The following is a 20,836-nucleotide window of genomic DNA, read 5'->3' on the forward strand; positions in this document are numbered from 1 at the left end:
AAACAGATTTGCATACTGCATAGCTTACTTTTTATGCTTTGACTGCATTTTTTTAATCACATAAATACTTCCATTTCAGCAAATACTTTTTATGTTTTAATGCCAAATTTGAATTTGAAATTGTGTTGGAAAATATACCATTGATACAACTTTGTGAATTGTATTTCTCCCATAAAAACTGTACCTTGCTTACCATCCCATAAATATATTTTGCTTTCAGCACAAGAAACTGGGGTATTTTTTTTTTCATGTTAAATCAAAATACCTTTCGATATTTAAAATTGTCTGAATAAATCCCCAATATATACATGTGTGTCTTAGCAGAAGCTGTCATCATTGGAGAGGAAACATTTAAGTGAATTGGATTCCTTTAAAGAAAAAAACTGTCCTGGTGTCATTGTGTTAAGCTGCATACACACGTGCAATTTTTGTCGTTGGAAAGGATCTTTCACGATCCTTTCCAACGACAAGGGACTGCATGATGCATGAACGGTGCTGTACATACAACACCGTTCATGCTCTATGGAGAGGGGAGGGGGGGAGCAACGGAGCGGCACCCTGCTGCGCGCTCTCCCCCTTCCCTTTCATTAGGATCGTCCATCGTCCGTGGATCCGGCAGGTCAGTCGTTCGGACGATGGACGACACCGACTGTACACACGGCAGATTTTCGCCCGATATTTGGCCGATGCCCATTATCGGGCGATAAAAATCTGCCGTGTGTACGTAGCTTTAGGGCTGGTGATAATAAAAGGGCATGTAGCCTAATTTGTGAGATTGTAAGCTCTTCGGGGCAGGGTCCTCTCCTCCTGTATCACTGTCTGTATTAGTCTGTCATTTGCAATCCCTATTTAATGTACAGCGCTGCAGAATATGTTGGCGCTATATAAATCCTGTTTAATAATAATAATAATAATAATAAAGTGTCCTGTTTGTACTTTCAATTGTGATAAAGTGGAGAACTTTAATAAAAAAAACTTACTTTGGAAGAGCCCTCAATCCCACCACAATCCCACCACAATCCCAGTTCAGTAGGTCCCACGTCATCCCAGCTTCTTTCTGATGGAGACAGGAGGACAGAGGACATGGCCATCTTTTTCCAAATTCTGCTCTTGTCACCTGATCTCGCCCTGCACAGGCCTGAGATTGTGTAATGTGTCTTCCTGAAAATGGAAAAAGAAGTGCCAATCTCACTGTACATGCACTAGGTTAGCCACCTTTTTACATAATGTTAAAATGTGATAATAAGTCAATTTTAAGGACATGTGTTTGGCCACAAGAACAAGCTCTGATAATAGTGAAAAAATTCCCCCAAGGGGAGGGCATGTTCCCAAACATCAAAAAAATAATTGCCCAGCTTTGCAAAGGGTCAATTTCTCAAAATGTTCCTAATGATCCACCTTTTTAAACTTGGGTTAAGTATACCCAGGGCCAAACTTGGAATTCCCCCACAAGGGACTTAAGGAAAATTCAGTGTCTAGGTCTGATTTAACTTTTTGTAGACCAACAAGGAGTAGGACGAATCAGGGTAAGGGCTAAGGGGTGTTTTTTTAGGGGGATGCACATCAAAGTCTCAATGGAAACCAGTAAGCATGAGCAAGCCTCCAAATCCATTCATTGGGGCTTTTAACAAGCTGGGTGTCCTATTCAACTGAATGATAAAGGAGGAGGTTAGGGACCTCAAAATATCCCAATGTTTTAGGAGTAAAGAGTGTTATCCTCTTGATCCTATATAATCTATTCCCCCATATTAACCAGGTAACTTTATCTTGCAAAGCAGAAAGATCCTTTCTGGAAATCAGAATAGGGAGCTTTCTAAAGAGAAAAGTTTTCTGTGTTTGCTCCTAAAAGTAGGCAATAAAAAGGATGAAGCCTCAGAATGAACTAAAGAGCGCCCCCTCCCTTTTTATAGGGAGGTACTTAAATGAGGGGACTCAAGCCAGCCCCCTATGCGACAATATAAAGGGCACCAGTCACATGTGGACTGTCCTCCATCCAACCTGTGTAAGCCTGGACTTAGGATGGAGGAATATAAACATTGAGATCAATAGATTTACTAGTAGTCTGGAGTATTAAATAAATTGTGGGGAGCAACTCAGTATTTTCGAGAAAACAAGTGGTGGGAAAAGAAAGAAACACAGAAAGGGGGATACACAAAGGGTCCTCATCCTCTTCCAGGTTCTGAAACTCTTGCCAATAGAACCATATATGACAGAAGGAGGTAAAGGTGAAATATTCCATTTATATGATTTCATTCAGAAGAAAATCCCGGTGACATAAATCAAATGGATTTGTACTTACTGTACCTCCTATAGTGTTTCAGAGGTAAAGTATTATTTTTCAGCAGAAGGAAGAATGGGTTGCAATCTCAGGACATTTATGTGAGAGGTTGTGCTCCTGGTCCCAAACCCCCCTTACCCTAGAATTCTAACAAATATATGTAACAAGGAACCAACATCTCCAGCAGATTGCTGAAGTGGAGGGAAAACTATGACATAGGGCAAAATGTCCTATACTAATGCAAAACAAACTTGTAACCTACTTCTCGAAAAATTGCAACACATCATAGATTCATCCATTTAGGGTAGGATTTAAGCTTTTTACTCTGGAGTGAATGTGATCCACAAATCCTTTTCCTGCATTTGTCAAAAAATGCAGGATCACAAAGTAGTGAAAGTGTGTTCTAAATTCTTAAATGATTCAGTTTAGATAGACATAAGGAACATTTCTCTATTAACGTACTGTGCAATTAAAAAATTGTATAGTTTCTATAAAACAATATATTATACTTTGCATGCATACATGGATTTGTAGGCTTGTGGTTGCAAATGTTTTGATCAGAGCAATGAATGGGTTAATCAAAGTTGCATTTTATTGGCTTGCTGGGGATTGGATTTGTCACTCAACTCTAATAGTGGGTTTGGTGTGGATGCACTGAGTTGCAGTAGCAGCTAAATGAAGTTGATTATATTCCTGAAGATTTGCTCTGCCAGGTTTGGAGTTTGCACAGCTATTCATTTTTAAGAATTGGATAACTTTTTCAAGTTTGGAATGAAAATATAGATAAATTCCAAGTTTCTTTTTTTTTCAGGCTGATGTAATTAGGCTCATGAATGGGAAAGGAATTAAACAATGGATAACACAAATTCTTCTCCCTCTCCCGCCCGCTGGTTTCGGGTTTTAAGACGGTTAGTATGAATGACTGGGGGCTAAACACCTTGGGTTCTATTTCAAAAACAGGGAATCTGACAAAAGTTTTGTGCTTAATGCTAAAGGTGTATGCATTTAAAATATATTTATACAGCAAGGCAAATGATTAATAAAAGCATTAAGGACAGCTGCAGCTGAGATTAAATACAAGATGCCATTGCTGACCAGATTCTAATAAAATGCTGATTACCTGGTTGGTGATCTCATGCATTGCGTCCAGTACTTTGTGAATCCCTGACCCAGAACGAGTACACAGCTCAGGTGTTCAGCCAATTGTTTTCTGCATAATTGTTTCAGGTGTGTGACAGAAACCAAAAGATCAGCTCCATATCCAGGCAATTTGCATGCTTTAGCAATGTATAGGTCCTCCTTAAACACTCCTTATCTCTAGTAATGTTCTGAAAGCCTGCTTGCAGCTTGTTTAATGTACCAACCAACACTCCTTATCCTCCTTATCAGCTTTGACACCCCAAAATTGCCTTATGCACTGCGGAGTTCCTTTTTTAAGATGCAGGCTGTTCCATTAACTTTATGGGTCATCTTTGCATCAGGAAATCTATTCAAATAATAGAATGCCCTAACAGTATGCAAGTTAATGCCCTAGAACACAGTAAATTAGCCCCAAAGGTTTTTTTAATAGGTGTTTGTGTTCAAGTGATATCGGAAGGTACATACATCAGATAGTAGCCATTACTCTTAAACAATAAGAAAGCTTTTATTTCCCTTCAGTAATACTGACCATTCTTTGGAGAGAGTGGAGTAGGAGTTGTACAAAAGTCACAGTGCTGCACGGCAAGAGTGTAACTGTAATCTGGATTTTTTGGGTAGAATTACTAATGAAACATACTTTGTTTGTGTAAACTACTCCTTAAGTATGTCTGCCACAATGTTAATTCTAGGACAGTAGCTGTCGAAAGTCAAACAAGGAAATCCTCTACCTCATCCTTATGTGAAGAAACTCTGCGAAAATGTAAAGAAGCATTTTCTTCAGGGAAAACCAAGACTTGTACATTTAGAATTCAACAGCTCCAAGCCATACTGGAGATGCTGGACAGCCATGAAAAGGAGTTTGTAACAGCCCTGGAAAAAGATATGCATAAGGTCAGTTTGCTTATATTGATAATACAAAAATAGAACATTCTTCTAAAACTGGAAAAGATGGTCCTTGGAGAAACCTACAATGTGTAGGTTTGGTTATATATAAATAAAGCAATAAAAGCACAAACTATTTCTTTACACCTATTTACACATATTTTAAACATTAAACTATTTCGGTTCATTATATCCTGGAGAAATAACAAGTGCACTTTGACAGGCTTTGAGATCACCGATTTATGTTTTATTTATATTACTCACGACATTATAGTGTTTATATAGTGCAAACATAGCACTGTACAAAGTCCCTCAAAGGGGCTCACAATCTAATGTCCCTATCATAGTCACAATTTTGGGGGGAAGCCAAGTAACCTAACTGCATGTTTTGTTTTTTTTTGTTTTTGGATTGAGGGAGGAAACCAGAATACCCTGCCAAATCCCACACAAACACGTGGAAAACCTGCAAACTCCATGCAGATAGTGTCCTGGCCGAGATGTGAACCTGGCAAAGGCCAGAGTGCTAACCTGGCCACGTAATATACAGAGCTGTACAAAAAATAGATCACTAAATGTGCCACGTTTTACACAGTATTGCAGATATCAGGGGTTTTAATACTTTCACACTTAAAGATTGTGGCTTTTGCTACTCTTGATTGAGCAAGGCATTTAAATGTAACCATTAGATACATGATGATTAGTATTTCTTGTACTCTGAATTCACCATCCCTCTTTTGTAGCCCAGGTTTGAAACAGTTTTATCAGAAATCACAACTGTAAGAAATGAGGCCATTTATGCTATAAATAATTTGGAAAAATGGATGAAACCGGAGCCAGTGCAAACGAGTATGGTATGTTTAGGATATGATTTATCGGGCAAATGCTCAATTATTTTATTACTGGATTTACTGTAGGTGTGTAACTAAGACTTTTTTTTTTTATACAGACTTCCTTCCTAGACAGCTGCTACATACAAAAGGAGCCAGTAGGTGTTGTCTTGATTATTGCTGGATGGAGTTTACCAGTGCAGCTTTGCCTTATACCTATGATTGGTGCAGTGGCTGCAGGTAGGTACAATGATAAAACATGTAAATCTTTAAAAGCCATTGTCTAAAAATGGTGTGCTGCAAGCTTGTAGCAGTGCTGGCCATGGCACAAAATATTTAAATGGCACCAAATATCTCTTGTTGCTCCTATAATGTGCAGGTTCTCACTTTTACTAATCTGCATGTAAATAATAAGAAAGTATATAGAAAGACTTGTACATTCAAATTGATTACCCCATGTATTACCTGTATACAGTTCAAACAAACATCCAGGAACACTCAACAATGTATTAATAAATTGCTTAGCTAAGTGAATGTGGTAAAAAAATATGCTTGCACATGATTGGTTTTAGCTGAAGTGTCAGTAATTTCATTCACCAAGTAAAATATCCCCTGCAGAGTTATTTTTTTCACTTTGCTAAGTGACCACCCTTAACTCCATTAGTAAAACAATCCCAAAGTATCAAACGCTTCATTACTGTTATGTTTTTTAAATTTATTCTGAAAAAGGGGTATTGACAAACATCTGAGGGGAAGAAGGTAAAGGGATAATTCCATCCCTGGAATAGTTCTGATGCCTTCTCATTTTATGGGTAATTGTCCATCAACTGATTACCTTTACTTTCACAGGCAACTGTGTGATGATAAAACCTTCAGAAACATGTCACCATACGGCAAATTTGCTGCACATGCTCCTCCCAAATTACATGGACAATGTGAGTGTGGAATTATATTTGTTTAATATTACGTATCCAAAATGTTTAATGGGGCCATTTTGCCAACAATGCATAAAATGTGCCACTGCACAGATTTTGAGCGTTTTTTGCACTGTTTAGTTTATTTTGTAGTGTAACACATTCCAATGCTTGCTCAGCCATCTTCCTTAAAGATCTGCACTAGACGAGGCTCTTACTTAGAACTTTTTGCAATTCCTTATTAATTATTGTTTTCAGTGAATACATTGGCTCATAGGCTTGCATTGTGATAAAAGCAATAATGTATGACCACTGTATAGTACTGCAAAGCAAGTATTATACACTGCATATGTAATGTGTAAATGTGCCAGGTTCATGTATGTATACAAAAACAATTTATTGAAACACAATTTTGAAGACATTTGCACGAAATTGTCACATTACAAAAAGTTTTCTCTTGGGTAATAAACATGCATAAGACTGATTCTGAATTGGATATTTCTTTTCCACATTTTATTTTCTGATCTGGTAGAATTTTCAGCACAACACATTTTTGTACTATAACTTTTGCTAATTCTCTGCATTTTAGAGCTTTTTCCACGTGCTTGCTGTAGGACATGGGGATCTGATGGAAATTCTAGAGAACAAGTTTGACCATATCTTCTTTATAGGTATTGATGCTTTTTGCACATTATACAATTTCTTAAGACAAGTATGAGAAACAAAACGCTCTCAAACTAATTTGGAAATTACTGTTTATGCCATTACCATCCTTCAGTATGATAGAATACATCTATGGCTGGATGTCAGAAAAGATGATAAACAACCTATGAAAGCATAAATAAAAGCTTGACAGTGCCGAAAAGGCATTTACCTAGACCAGACAAGACCATAGTGGCTTACCCATGAACCTTTGTGTTCCAGGTGACCGTTTGACAGGCAAGCAGGTGATGCAGGCAGCAGCTAAACATATTACACCTGTTTCTATGATACTTGGAGGGAAGAATCCCTGCTATGTGGACAAATCATGCGATCTAACTACGGCTGCCCATAGGATTGCATGGGCTCGATTTATGAATGCTGGTCAGAATTCACTGGCACCAGAATATGTTCTTTGTCATCCAGATTTAAGGGACCCTCTGATTAAAGAACTTAAATTCTGTGTCCATGAATTTTATGGCATGAACCCACAAGAGTCTCAGCATTATGGGCGCATAGCAAGTAATGAACACTACAAAAAAGTCAAGGAATTTCTGACCTGTGGCACGGTAGTCTTTGGAGGGCAGACTGATGACCATGAACGCTATATAGGTATGTAAAACTTTTCAAGAGAGTAACACATCTGTTACAAAAATACAATATTGATAAACTAAGTAGCTATTGAAATTCTTACTTTCCTGTTTTTGATTTTCCTTTTGGTAATGGTTCTTAATTAATGACACTATTCTTTTGCACTTAGACAAAATTTGGGTTGTGGTGCATTTTAGGTATAAGACTTGCATATGATGTGCAGTTCAAACAATGGATACCTGCAGCAGTACTGTAGTGTGATATGGATGGGGGTGATTGTTTTTCCACAGGTGACATTACTATGGGAAGAGAGAAGGTACAATATGTGCAATAAGGAGTGGTTTGCTGCTGTAAGTTAAATGACCATTTCTTTTTAGCCCCTACAGTGCTGACAGATGTGAAAGAAACTGATGCCATTATGCAACAAGAAATCCTGGGACCAGTTCTACCAATCCTAACGGTAGAAGCACTGGAAGAAGCTATACACTTCATAAACAGAAGAGACCGACCTTTAGCAGTTTATGTCTACTCTAACAGCCAAAGGGTATGATTTCCCTCTTACATTAAATTATAGCATTATTACTTTTAGATTAATCAAAAATAAACTATTATGATCTGAAAGTTCTAAAATCTGGAATGTGAAGTTTTAATCATAATGATTAGCTGTATACTACATAGTGAGATTGGCTTCCTCGCTGAAGCACAATTGAGAGGAAAGCATTTGTAAGGAGGAAATTTTTTTTGTTCATTGATGTCTGTCCTATATTAGTACACATATGTAACCAGAGCCCTACTACAATTTAGCAGTATAGAACTTACAGTGTGTGAATAAAGCTTGTGATGATAGGAGAAAATAGGAGTGCCTAAATAATGATTCGAAGCAATCATTATGCAATTCAATCATCTGGTGTAACTGATTATTCTTCAGTATGTGGAGAGAAAGAAACAAAACCAATGGCTGTTCATGTTCAGCATCATTTTGCTGGCAAATAATTAAAAAAAACAACATTGGGATCCTAATTTTGCATATTTAGCTTCACTGTTGTATTAGATTTCTAAACAACCCAAAATTTGGAAGTTCAGTTTTAGTTTTTACTAAATAAATACTTAGCTTCTACATTGGCCAGCCAGAGCACTGCGATATCCCTGTTCTTACCCTGGTGTAAGCTCTGGCACTGAGCATGACAGAATTGCATAAATTCATATCAATTTTATCTGTAGTATGTATGCCAACATTTTACACCAATGACAGCCAGAAGTAACAATATGCTCTTGTTTCTGCCTCCTGGTTGTAGGTTATTTCAGAAGTTCTGCAGAAAACATCTAGTGGAAGCTTTTGTTCAAATGACAGCATGATTCAATGTCTGTATACAAGGTTGCCATGTGGTGGGATAGGTAGGTATGTTTTATACCCTTAAGATAAAATATTTGTTTGGTGGAATATAACACAGATTTGCTTTTCTTATTACTGATGGGATATAGCATCCACAGTAGTGTGGTGCTCAAGCATGTTCAGCATGTGATTGGCTAAACACCTCTAGAACCGAACAATGTTCTGGTTGAGGGAAAACCGTAACATAATTAAAGTGAAAAGGGAATATGGTACTGTCTTATGGTCTCAGGAAAGTCACTACTGCAAATAAATGCAACAAATGGCATGGGAAGACCACCAACTGCCCAAGAAATATTGGGCTCATTTAAAAAAATTTGAAAAATATGCAGATCACTGCAGAGAGGCCACATCTCTGCCCCAACTGACTCTTCACAAAAACTAGGACTAGAACCAATAATTGAATTAGAATTAGTACACACCCATTAATGAGATAATACTTCAGTGTACATCTGTACAAATTTTCATATTGCAAACAATTCCACATGCTGTAACAAGTTGTAATGCAATTTTTTTTTTCCATATGCATAATCATGTTTTGGTGTAAGGCACACAATGGTGCATTACTACATTTCATTAGTGATAATTGAATCTGCCTGGGTTGCATTCCTGTCATTTGAAAGTCTTGTAATCTATTTGTCTATATGGGTGGTGACGTTTATCAACTCCGACTAATTTATAGGGCTATTTAGCAAGCTGTTCAAAGCTGGGCTTTGTAGATTTAAGATGTCCCATTGCTATGTCTATGGATTTTTTTCAGTTCTGGCTTTATGATGTGTGTTTTGTTTTTTATTCAGGAAATAGTGGAGTAGGAATATATGGCGGTAAGTTCAGCTTTGATACCTTCTCACACAGTCGTGCCTGCCTCCTGCGCAACACTGCAGTTGAGTGTGTTACTTACCTCCGCTATCCTCCCTATGCTGAGAAACAGCTCCATCTCATGCAGTGGGCCATCACACTCTCCAGAACAAACAGCTGGTGCAACATTTTGTAATGTTTTTTCAGCAAAGAAGAATGGGCCCTTTTTGCATAACACACAACTGGTCGTTATTGCATTCACTGTCCTGTGCAGGCATCTGAATGTATGAATGATTATTCTGTTTTTTTTGTTATATGTCTAAACGCCACACATGCACAATCATTTTTGGTAATCTCTGACTTAAGACTGATTTTAAGGACTTTTGGTATTCTCCTACGCATACAAATTTCTTGGGAAATGGTAAATCCTAAAGCAATGAAAAAAGTATAAAAAAAAAATTCCCTTTTTGGATTTGACGTTCTCACTGTTTCCCTTACTATATGGCTTTACATTGATTTGTCACTAGCGTTTTTTTTTTTTTTAAACCAAACTTGTACTTGGCTTTAAAAAGTTGAAGAGCACCATGTTTATTAGTTAAATTTCAATTAAACTATAAATTATATTTTCTATAAAGTAAATATATAAATTATAATTGCTGTGCACATATTTATTGTTACTCCTTGTCTGACTTGCATAGGTAACACTTGGGGGTGTATTTATAAAGCCGTGAATCTAACATTCACTGAAACATTACCTAGTGGAGAGTCAATTAACGCCACTGAAACCTATAGAGAGCTGGAAGATTCTCCACCACAGAATGTTTCTGTGAATGTCTGATTCACTGCTCTATAAATAGACCCCTTGGTCTTTACTTTATAAATGCCATCAAGTGCTTTTTTTTACTGAACAAGCAACAAACTTAGATGAAAGTTGGGCTATCCATTGGTAAGCAAATTCTTTACATCAGATAAATGCATTTGTGACCACTGTGCCTGAAATATGTCACTGTTTTCACACCTATCACTTTATACGAGACTAATTTTCACTGAAAACAGATGAACAATTTAGAAGTGGTCAGGCTTTATTATGGCTACTTTAGAGCAGAGGAGAAAGTAATTAATAAAGTTTTCTTTTGATAAATCTGTCTCTGTGTGAAAGAATTAATATTGTCATGGAATTGTGTAAATGAGCAAAATATATGTAAACATTTGTCTGAATGTATATTGTCTTGTGCATGCTGTTGGGAACTAGCCCTGAGTATATAGGGGTCTGCTGGGCATGGGCTATTTTTGCTATTGGACAGCCTCCTTCACATGGAGGTTTAAGACAGCTGGTTATTTTGCAACTATTTTTGGCTGCTTGCTTTTCATATGTGAACATCTTATACACTAGTTAAACTCTTTATTATAATTTCTCACTATACTTGCAGCCTGCATGGAATCTCTATAGTTTATTGTACACTGTTGAATACTATCAGTCCAGGTATTTGGCGACTGTTATATGAACAGAAGCCAGAATTGGGGATCACAGCTAGATACTTGTGGGTTACAATTCTGCAAAATGAACATTTATAGAACTTTCTCTATTACCTATATCTGGAGAATTTAAAGAAATTGCTCATTTCTATGAAGAGTCCAGACTCCACAGTCAGTGACAGAGGCTGGTGATGGGGATGAATATGCTGAAAGTTGTAAAAATGTAGGGCGTGGGAAGCAGCCCCATAGCAAATGTTTGTTACTCTTTAATAGTAACAGTATCTTAGTAAAACAAAAAATGAAATGCTATAGGGTATATGTTCAGTCCTGCTTCTGAAAAACAGGGCTATTAAATGCTCCTGGACGCCTACTCTGGAAAAAATAAGGTTTAAATATGCCCATATACAGGGTTTACTTGTTTTACAAATTGTTTCCAAAATGTAGGTTATTTTAAAGTCATATATCAAAGTGTAACCTAGGATAATGCTTGAAAAAGCTCTGAATGATGGTAATATATACCGGTAAATAAGTGCACAGCATTGTACAACTATATCAACTACTACAGCTTTCATAATGACCAAGCAGATATAATTGCTTTTAATTCTCAAATTCCATTATACAGAATAAAAAAGCTGAACAGTAAAATAAACATAATATACAGAAAATGAAGAAAAAGGCTGGATACCTGTTGGAAATACAGAACATATGAATGACTTCAGTGGCACTTTGCGTTTTTCAACATTGCACACTCTTACACCTTATTCACCATCGTTTTTAGGAGTTTTTCAAACAGATTTATTATATATAAATAAATATTTTTTTTTTTTTTTTTTTTAGATCCATCTGTGTTACATCTAATTTCCTCTCAGCATAGGCATTTGATTGTAAGAAGGATCCCACTGATAAGCTGGTCCCATTAACCATAATTAAAAGAAATAGCCTTGGAAGATTTCTGTGAAGAACAGAACCATAACAATGCTAATTTTTCAGGGCTGCATTCTTGTATATATAGTCTCAGGTCGTCCTTCAGCTTTGGCTGCATATCTTGCCACTGTGAAAAGGTAATCACTTAATCTGCAAGTAAAAATGCATCAGATTATCATCTAAATTGTAGCAGTTAGAAACACTAATATGCCTTTTTTCCATGTTTGCAAAGTTTTCTTAAAGTAGATGTGCAGCCAAAACTTTTGTTCATCATTTTGTAAAAAAATTGGGGAAGAGTTAAAAACCTGTTAGGTTTGCCTTCTCCATTAGAGATCAGTATACCCACCCCATTGATATTTATAAATATAATTTATGTACATTTTAGCTGTGATGAAGAGTTATTTGAAAATCCTTGGACTGCAACACTATTGTGTTTACCCTTTATATTGTACCTCTCCAATTTTCAAAATGAAAATATATTTACAATTCGATCTCTCTCTCTGTCATCTTGATGGAAAGCAGCTCTATAGCAAATGTTTGTTGCTTTCCTTGCTTATACCATGAGCTATTGTCTACCGTACAAAAAAGTTGCCATGATAAACTATGCACATGTTCCCATGGCAAAAGTAGATTCTAGTCATCATATGTGAAGAAGTAACGGAATCCTTTCTAGATAAGAACTGGAAGGAGAATGGTTTACGTGGGCTGGCTACATTAAGCAGAAGTCAGAAAAACATTACAGAAACCACTTCTTCGACTTCAGTTGTCACAGACGCAGAAGGTAAGAGAACTATGACATGGTAAGTTGCAAAAAGGTGATGGTTTTAAACTACTTACAATAATTTAACAAATTAGCAGGATTCTTGATTGTCACGAGCATTAAAAACTATAGCAAATAAAAGGTGGTCAGTTTCATTTTAATACACCCATTAGCATGGGCCTGGATCCATATCATTTTAATTCCTTTACCTGTTTAAGTATTTTCCAATGTTTGGATCTGCCTCTCCTTTTTGTAGCAGCTTGAATGTGCTGAAATAAAGAAAAATGCTTTTACTGTTTTTGCAACATTGACTTTATAAATAAACCTATTTATGATTGTAAAAGAAACATGGAAGCGGCCATTGCTGACTTTTTCTTCTAAAAATGCTTAGCTGCCTGGCTGCAGTGCTAATCTAATGGTTTCAATACTGTGGAAGAGGTACACAGAATAAAAGTTCTGATTAAGCAACTAGCATTTTTAAAAGCCAATTAGCAATGGGATCCCCTGTATTCTCACAGGAAAAGTTTAGACTTAAGAGTAACTTACATTCTCTCAGCTCTCCGGCATACAGCTCTGGCCATGTGTAAAGATGCACTAGCTTTACCTCCAGACTAGAAAAAGAGGAAATATAAATGCACTTTTTAATACCGTATTGTTTAACAATTTTGGGTCCAATGGAAAGTGTTTAAAATAGCTAAACTGAAAAAGTAATAATTCAATTCTCAATAGTGCTTAATTATCTTTTGCTTCTATAAAAGGAAAGGAAATCACGTTATTTGATGCCAGATCAGAGGCAATACAAAAAAAGAGCACAGATAGTTCCAGCAATTTTATGGCTGAGCTCCCGCCTTAACTCTTCTCTTGGCTAATGACCAGAAATGGCACAGAAAGTTATTTCTTTCCTTATTGTTTTCATGTCATAAGGCCTCAGGGGATGAGAGGAGGTTCTTGCATTAAAATATAACTGTCAGCTAAAAATACTTTAACATTACAATTTTTATTAACAAGACATACAGGAAGAATGAAGTTAGTCAGTGGTGGAAGCTGTGCAGAGTATTTATCGATCCACTGTTCAAGTTCCTGGGCAGGATCAGCACTGAATGATGTTCGGACTGTAGAAAAAAAAAAGTAATGTAAAGCTACACTACAGTGAATAACACAAACTATTTTTACATAAACGACTCACAAAATAAACTAAATTGCAAATTATAGGATAAGTACCAGCTACATAAAAAAATTGTCCAGTATAGATAGATGACACAAAAACAGGTGAAAAAGATCTGATATTTTATATAAATGTTCAATGAAAAAGACATCTAAACATTTTTAGCTGATTTCTGTATAAAAATGGACATCTTAATTCCAATATAAACAATCAAAATTGTAAAAAAAATTAATTTCTATAATGAGACATGCCAACGTCACCTTTATGGCTTTCTCTAGCAGATGAAAGAGGTGTTGCAATGTTTGAGCCGACATCCTGCAGCATACACTGAATCTGTGGGAATATATTCCATCTATCACACATGCATGCAATATATACATCTGTAAACATGCTTGTATTCATTCTCTATATTGTTAAACAGTTCTATTGTAAAAAATAAATCCTAACATCTAGATTATTGCAATAAATGGAACTGAAGACCACTAAAACCAAGATTTCTTCTCATCACTCTTTAGGTAGAACAGTTGAAGTAGGTCTGTATATTCTACATCTGTGACAATGTAGTTTCTATATGTTTATTAAAAGGAATATACTTCAAAATTAGCAAAAAAAAAAAACATAACATGTATTGCGCAGGCTTATAGAGGCAAGATATGTCTGCAATTCTGCCAGCTTTGAAATCGTTAAGAAAATCTTTAAGGGGAGATTCCTACGTTGTGCATCCGGGAGGCTCTGAGCTCCCATTCTTGCTGTGGCGATCAAGACAAAAATGGGTGGTGCTGCACCCTTTTTGTAAAATAAAAAAAAAAAAAGGATGCTACACTTACTTTAAATAAATACATTTCTACTTTATATAAAAGGGTTGCTTATGCTATATATGTATATGCTGTCTATATGCTTTAATCCAATCATGGATGCGTGGCATTTTTTATGGCATGTATCTTGCTGATGAAACCCATCAGTGTACTGCTAACATTAAAGCCCCTATGATGGATGCCAATACAGACAGCAAGTGTTTACTCTATACCAGCAAGTGTCTGAACAAAGAAAGGCCTTCATGGCAGGATTATTAAAAGTTGCATTTTTAAAAATATTAGAAAATGACAATATGTTAAATCTTAAAAAAGTTTAACCAACCTCATTTCACAGTGACAAATACCAACTCTATAACAAATAAAAAACATTAAAACAGAAAAGTGGAAAAAATAATGGCATTTATATGAAATTACAAGTACAGATTGTATTATAATAGGTCATTACCTTATTAAGTTCTGAAACAAACTGGAGATTAGCATCCAGACAAAATTCTCTGGCCAGTCTGCAAAATAGATGGGAACAAAATAAATAGCACCACTTGAAAGTTCTATGAATAAATATAATTAAAGCAACAAGATATATTTAATAAAATGAGTGCTCATTACATGTTACTATTGGGTTCAGTATATTATAAGAAATTAATCTTCATTTTTTTTAATCTGACAGAAAACACCTTTGTGAATTTCTTCACAATTCAGATCATAGTAAGACGTGCCAATCCAATCGCTTTCCTATATGTATTTGATTTGTGTATGTAGACATTTCACATTGTGTATTTTTACATTTAATGACTTTAAACATAATCCAAAAGGAAAAGGTTTACTCTTTATTTTAAGTAAATTATAACAGAGAGAAAAAGTCTACCATTGCTGACTTCTTTCTGACAGTGTTAGTTTAGTGGCTAGTTGACCCTCCACATAATATTTTCTCAATCTCTAACCTAATTGAAAATAAGTAAGCAAATTAGGCAAGTCAGAATCAGTAAGATCGGGTAACTCATAGTTGCAGAATGAAAAGTCATAAGGTGGCTTCAGGATTTTTCTTAAGAAAATTTTCCTTTAAGGATAGCAATGAATCTTGTATATCAATTATTCATGAACCTGTTGCTACCCAAGTATCAAGAACAACCTGCAAATTACACAGCCTTCAGGATTATGCTATAAATTTGGAGTCAAAGTTGCATACAGATGTTTATAGAATACATATTTATTATATATGGGTTTGATTTAAATTCAATTGGGACAGGCACATTTATGAAGAGACAAGGCAAAAGGTAACCAAAATTCTTTCCTCTATAAAGTACAGTGTGCTGCATTAGAGCCAAACGTAATCACTTGTAACATTTATCCTGACAACAAGAGTTTTATCCCCCCGCCGATTTCATAGATTTAGGATATGTTGTGAAAAAAAAAGGAAGATTACCACTGATGATTGTTCTTTAGAAATTGCTACTTTTTCTGCTGGGCATACATACAGACAGGAAGGATTTGTTTCAGGTCAGTGACTTAAGTAACAAAGCCAGTGGTAGAACAGAACAACCTGGCCAATAGGATTTTTGGAATGAAGTTACCAATATCAGCCCCCATATATCTCCTATGATAAGTACTTATCAGATCAATATAGTTATATTTTTTTATTATTTGTATAAGAAGAAAGGAAAGATTATAAAATTCTGAATGACAAAGATTAGAATAATTTACCCGATAGCTGAGCTCAATTCATCAGTAGCTCCCAGTGCTTCAAACACTAAGTCATCCTTGGGTCTCCTTTCTCCTGTGTATGTGCTGGAGAAGCCTAGAGATACACAGAAAAGAATATTATATGTGGCTTCGGGTATATAACAGAAGCAATTCCAGTCTGTTATTGATAGCAATACCTTTATCTCCAGTTTTTGTGTAAATTCTTGGGAATTTCTTTGTTGTCGTATCTATTTGAGAGCTGTGACACAAAAGCAAACAAAAAATATTACATGAAAGTAAAACTCTGTTTTTGTTGAGAAAACTCAATCCCTTTTAGAACTTGATCCCACTGGAAGATTCTAAAAACACAGGGATTTACATGCAGAAACGTATGCATTACTTTAACATGACAACTCACATACTATGCATGATGCTGCATTTCTATTACTAATTATTAGCACTCCATAATGCTTCTTCGGGGCAAGAAGAGGCACAACTGAAAACTGCCCTTAAAAAGTGTGTCATGCACAAGAGCATTGTGCAGCCCAAGAAAATCAATGAGCTGCCCTAATGCAATGCATGTCAATGTGCATGTCATAGCACGTTTTCTAAGATGCATCAGACAGCCTAAAGTGAATGGACCTTTAGGTAAACTATATACCTTGCAAGGATTGTGCAATTTTATACTGTTCTCAGTTCTGAAGAACATTTTCTTTTTTTGTAGAAATTCTATTTATTAAGAGCAAGTCAGGGAATTTGCATCCCTTTAGGTGCATAAGCCTTGGTAGGCTTGTCACCCCAAAATAGCAAGTCCAGCTGAAATATCTGGTGGCCCCACTGGCTGTAATGTTTTTTACCTTTTGAAACATGTTTTCTTCTGAAGGCTGGGTGGTCCTTGGGTAGTTATGTCAGTTCTGCTCTCTGCCCCAGTACATTGTTAAGGGGGGGGGGGGGCAAAGCCAGGGACACCCTGAACTCACAGTATGCACCTAAATTTCCAGGGTGAAGACTTAGGATATGTGTGGTATGCGGAGTATTGCAGCTGTGTTTTTATTTCCTCAATGGCCAGTGGTCCTTTTTAACAAATGAAAGTTCAGTCTTCTGAAAAAAAGGAGTTTTTTTTTTACACAGTGTACATAATATTTCAGTTTGGTATACATATGTTCATTGTGAGCCATTCCTTGGTGAATTTACTAGTGTGCTTCTGATTATTAATACAGAAATATCCATTACCTGTTCAGCTGTTGGAAAGACAGCTTCACATTCCTATTTTATTTATTCATATTCCCATTCCTACTTTGATATGATGCAGAATACTAAATTGGCTGCAAACTATTCAGGATCTTTCACAATCCTTTCCATGGACTAAAGACTGCACGATGCATGAAGGAGTGTTGTACATACAGCACCGTTCTGCTCCATTGAGACAGGAGGGGAAGAACGACGAAGCGGCACCCCGCTGCACTCTCTCCCCTTCACATCCATTAGGATCGATCGTTGTCCATAGTCCGTGGATCTGGCAGGTGGGTCGTTCATACGATGGGCACTGTACGCACACCAGATTCTCGTCCGATATCGACCCTGAGCCTTTTATTGGACAGGAACCATTGGACGTGTGTACGTAGCCTTACACCACACTTCAACACACTTGGCTTGTAGTTCTTCTCCTGAAATGCCCAGTCCGTGGCACATTGTTCCAGAAATCTGGCTCTTTGCCTATATCTCAAATTGCAAAAATTTTCGTCTTGAACTAATGCCCATCTTTCACAGCAAATAATTTTTAATTGCACACTTCACATGCAACAGAGTCCCAAGTGTTTGGGTGTTTTTGGAGACTTTTTTGGTTGGAATTGCTGGGCCAGGTAGACCAGAAGAAATTACCACTAGTTCCGAATAAAATTATTTTAAAAAGAAATTGAACTTTTTTTTTTAAATCCTTTGTGAGACTTAAAGGCATCAGCAGCATTGTTTGAGAGCCTTAGCATTTGACTTGGCATGATGATAGTATACACATCATTAGTAAACTGAACACCTTCCATGTCTGACATTTAACTCTCAGACTACATACACACATTCAATATTTGTCCTTGGAAAGGATCTTTCACAATCCTTTTCAATGATAAAAGATTGTACGAGCGCTGTACATACAGTGCTGTTCTTCTCAATGGAGAGGGGAGAACGACAGAGCGCTCGGTCCTCTTGACTTGTATTACAATCGTTTGTGGATCTGTCAGGACGGATCCATGAATGACATCAGACGAGCGCTGCGCACAAGTCAGATTCTCATCCAATACTAGTCCTGAGGCGATCAGACGAGAATCAATTGACATGTGTACGTAGCCTTAGTCTCCAAGGAGGTTCTTATTATTGTAACCTAATCTGAATCCCCCCCCCCCACCAACTTTTGTGAAGTTCAACTGGATTTGTTTTTCCACATGACAAATCCGTATTAATTTAGATTATTACAATAAATACAACATCCAATTTGTATATCATATGTTCAAGCATATCCTCTATCAGCCTAATAAATGTGCTGAGAAATGTCAGCAACTTCTATGAATTTGATGATTTTTGTGTAGTTCATTTACCTACTGAATATTCAATATACTGGCGACTCTTCCCATGGTAGGTGCTGGCATGGGCCAGCCTTGGGGCTAACCAGGTGTAAAAGCTGTCGTGTGCAGGTAGGTACACATCTCATTTGGCACATTTTAACAAGATCTTTTAAAAGGCAGTAAACCCAAAAAAAAAAAAAAAAAAATCCCACTTACCTTCAATCCCGCAGACCAGTCAATACAATGGGAGGCGTCTTCCATTGGGTCCCACGTTGTCCTGATATCCGTATTCGGGTTGGCACGCCCGGTGTCACCATCTTCTCTTCTTCTTCTGGGTTCCCCTCCCTCTGTCACCTGAAGCAGGCGCAAGATGGGGTGACGTAGAATGGGGAAAAAAACTTGCTCACTGTGCATGCATGATTGGCAGTTTTTTTGTTGCCTTTTTATGAAAGAGCTCCTTCTGCGCTACCCAGAGATGCTCGGGCATACACAGAAGGAGCACCCAAGAGCCCCCCGGGATGTGTGACATAGGTATCCCGGGAGGCTCTGTGCACCCATTTATTCTCGATCAATTCAGGGGGCTGTGCTGCATCTTTTTGGCTCTTGCACTTAAAGCGTACCTGAACTCAGAAATTAGGAGTCTTTTTATCAAAAGGGAAAAAAACTCACACATGTGCACTGAAGTTTTTTCCCAACCTTCGTCGCCGGATCTCGCGCCTGCCTCAGATGATGTATGAAGAAGAAGAGAAGATGGCGGTGCCCGGAGCGCCAGCACGAAGGCGGATATCGGGAGACGACGTGGGACCCAATGGAAGAACCCCCTGAACAGATCACCTGCTCTGCGTGATTGAAGGTAAGTGGATTTTTATTGTTTTGGGCGTTTTTCAGTTTACTTCCTCTTTAAAAATCCCAAACACACGGAATTTTTACGATAAATAAAAGGGTTGTGAACACTGTGAGTTTAGGTACAATTTATCATTTCCCTGGCAGCCAATGTTTAATCCCAGCATTGTACACTTTATGGTGCTGCAGAACATCTGAAACATGCAGTTCAGCACACTAACCCAACCTGCTGGAGTCATACAATTCATGAAGAATTATTGCTTTGATTCCACAATAGTACAACCCAATCCCTAGGATTCCTCCACAGGTTGCTGGGGGCCATGGAGCAATTTGTTCCTCTCAAAGTGACCCCAATGATCCCTGTGGCTGAGGGCTGACATTGCTCACACTGGCCAGCAATAGGAAGAATGTCGCCCCTACCCACTGACCAGCACAATGCCGGATATACCGGCGCCCCGCAGCCTCTCACCTTCCTCCAGCCCCACTGTCACTACACAGGCGCCGGCTCTGCGACACTACGCGCCCTGCTCTCCACAACAACATCCGTACCGACGCCATGACGACCGGCCCGCCCACCACTCGCCTCATCGTCTACGCTGTATCTGATTGGTCCTCATGATCTGGCTATGTCACACAACCTACAGTACACACAGCTCGTGTCAGGTGCAAACCTTCTCTGATTGGTAGAACTCCGAAGGCGGATTCTCTATGGATTGGATGAATGTAGGGAAGTGTAGATTGTGCATGTGATTGGTTGGAAGTGTCTGGGCTGTACGAGTGTTGATTGGTGGGTGCAATGTGTACATTGTGAGTTCATTGATGTTATTGGAAGTGTATGGAACCTGAGGTAAGGTGACAGCTCGATCTGCTGGTAAATCGCCTGGCTCTATCGCTTGTCTTCATTGTACCGATCTGCATCGCATGTAGGTATAACGTCACCTTTATCTGTGTAATAGTGTCTGCATGCTGCCATGTTTCTATATAAAGGATTCCTTTACAGAAGAATACACTGTACAATCTGATTGTATGTCTATATATTGTACAATCTGATTGTATATCCGTATACTGTACAATCTGATTGTATGTCTATATATTGTAC

The 20,836-nt window shown here is 37.5% G+C and overlaps 3 protein-coding genes across 5 annotated transcripts in view; 2 read left to right on the plus strand and 1 right to left on the minus strand.

Moving 5' to 3' along the window:
- The first annotated feature begins 2,825 nt into the window (after positions 1–2,825).
- LOC140333606 (aldehyde dehydrogenase family 3 member B3-like) lies at positions 2,826–10,241 on the plus strand. Its single transcript, XM_072415375.1, has 10 exons — positions 2,826–3,186; positions 4,108–4,309; positions 5,041–5,151; positions 5,247–5,367; positions 5,977–6,062; positions 6,631–6,712; positions 6,966–7,352; positions 7,709–7,875; positions 8,627–8,726; positions 9,519–10,241. The coding sequence occupies exons 1-10, from the start codon at positions 3,131–3,133 to the stop codon at positions 9,713–9,715; spliced, it is 1,509 nt and encodes a 502-aa protein (XP_072271476.1). The 5' UTR covers positions 2,826–3,130; the 3' UTR covers positions 9,716–10,241.
- A 1,320-nt stretch (positions 10,242–11,561) lies between these two features.
- MMAB (metabolism of cobalamin associated B) lies at positions 11,562–20,321 on the minus strand. The gene is made up of 9 exons (XM_072415374.1): positions 20,207–20,321; positions 16,537–16,598; positions 16,361–16,454; positions 15,105–15,162; positions 14,105–14,177; positions 13,694–13,791; positions 13,226–13,290; positions 12,889–12,948; positions 11,562–12,069 (listed from the first exon to the last, which is right to left on the minus strand). Exons 1-9 carry the CDS (start codon positions 20,293–20,295, stop codon positions 11,982–11,984), a joined length of 687 nt encoding a protein of 228 aa, XP_072271475.1. The 5' UTR covers positions 20,296–20,321; the 3' UTR covers positions 11,562–11,981.
- Positions 20,322–20,481: 160 nt separating this feature from the next.
- Positions 20,482–20,836, plus strand: part of MVK (mevalonate kinase) — a 15,029-nt gene continuing 14,674 nt past the window's right edge. The window contains exon 1 of one of the 3 annotated variants that reach the window (XM_072415377.1): positions 20,482–20,664. The gene's annotated coding sequence lies outside the window, so the exon portion shown is untranslated. The remainder of the gene's footprint in view (positions 20,665–20,836) is intronic. The other 2 variants (XM_072415378.1, XM_072415376.1) reach the window with 2 other exon arrangements.

Source organism: Pyxicephalus adspersus, chromosome 6, assembly GCF_032062135.1.
Source record: "Pyxicephalus adspersus chromosome 6, UCB_Pads_2.0, whole genome shotgun sequence".
In the NCBI taxonomy this organism is placed as follows: domain Eukaryota; kingdom Metazoa; phylum Chordata; class Amphibia; order Anura; family Pyxicephalidae; genus Pyxicephalus; species Pyxicephalus adspersus.

Excerpts from the sequence above, each read along its gene's own strand:
- LOC140333606 (XM_072415375.1), top strand. The coding sequence starts at position 3,131 with ATGGATAACACAAATTCTTCTCCCTCTCCCGCCCGCTGGTTTCGGGTT. Across the intron at positions 3,187-4,107 it reads TGGTTTCGGGTTTTAAGACG|GACAGTAGCTGTCGAAAGTC; the intron begins GTTAGTATGAAT and ends TGTTAATTCTAG. Across the intron at positions 5,152-5,246 it reads AGCCAGTGCAAACGAGTATG|ACTTCCTTCCTAGACAGCTG; the intron begins GTATGTTTAGGA and ends TTTTTTATACAG.
- MMAB (XM_072415374.1), bottom strand. The coding sequence starts at position 20,295 with ATGGCGTCGGTACGGATGTTGTTGTGGAGAGCAGGGCGCGTAGTGTCG. Across the intron at positions 16,455-16,536 it reads CACAAAAACTGGAGATAAAG|GCTTCTCCAGCACATACACA; the intron begins GTATTGCTATCA and ends GTGTATCTCTAG. Across the intron at positions 13,291-13,693 it reads TGACTAACTTCATTCTTCCT|TCTGGAGGTAAAGCTAGTGC; the intron begins GTATGTCTTGTT and ends CTCTTTTTCTAG.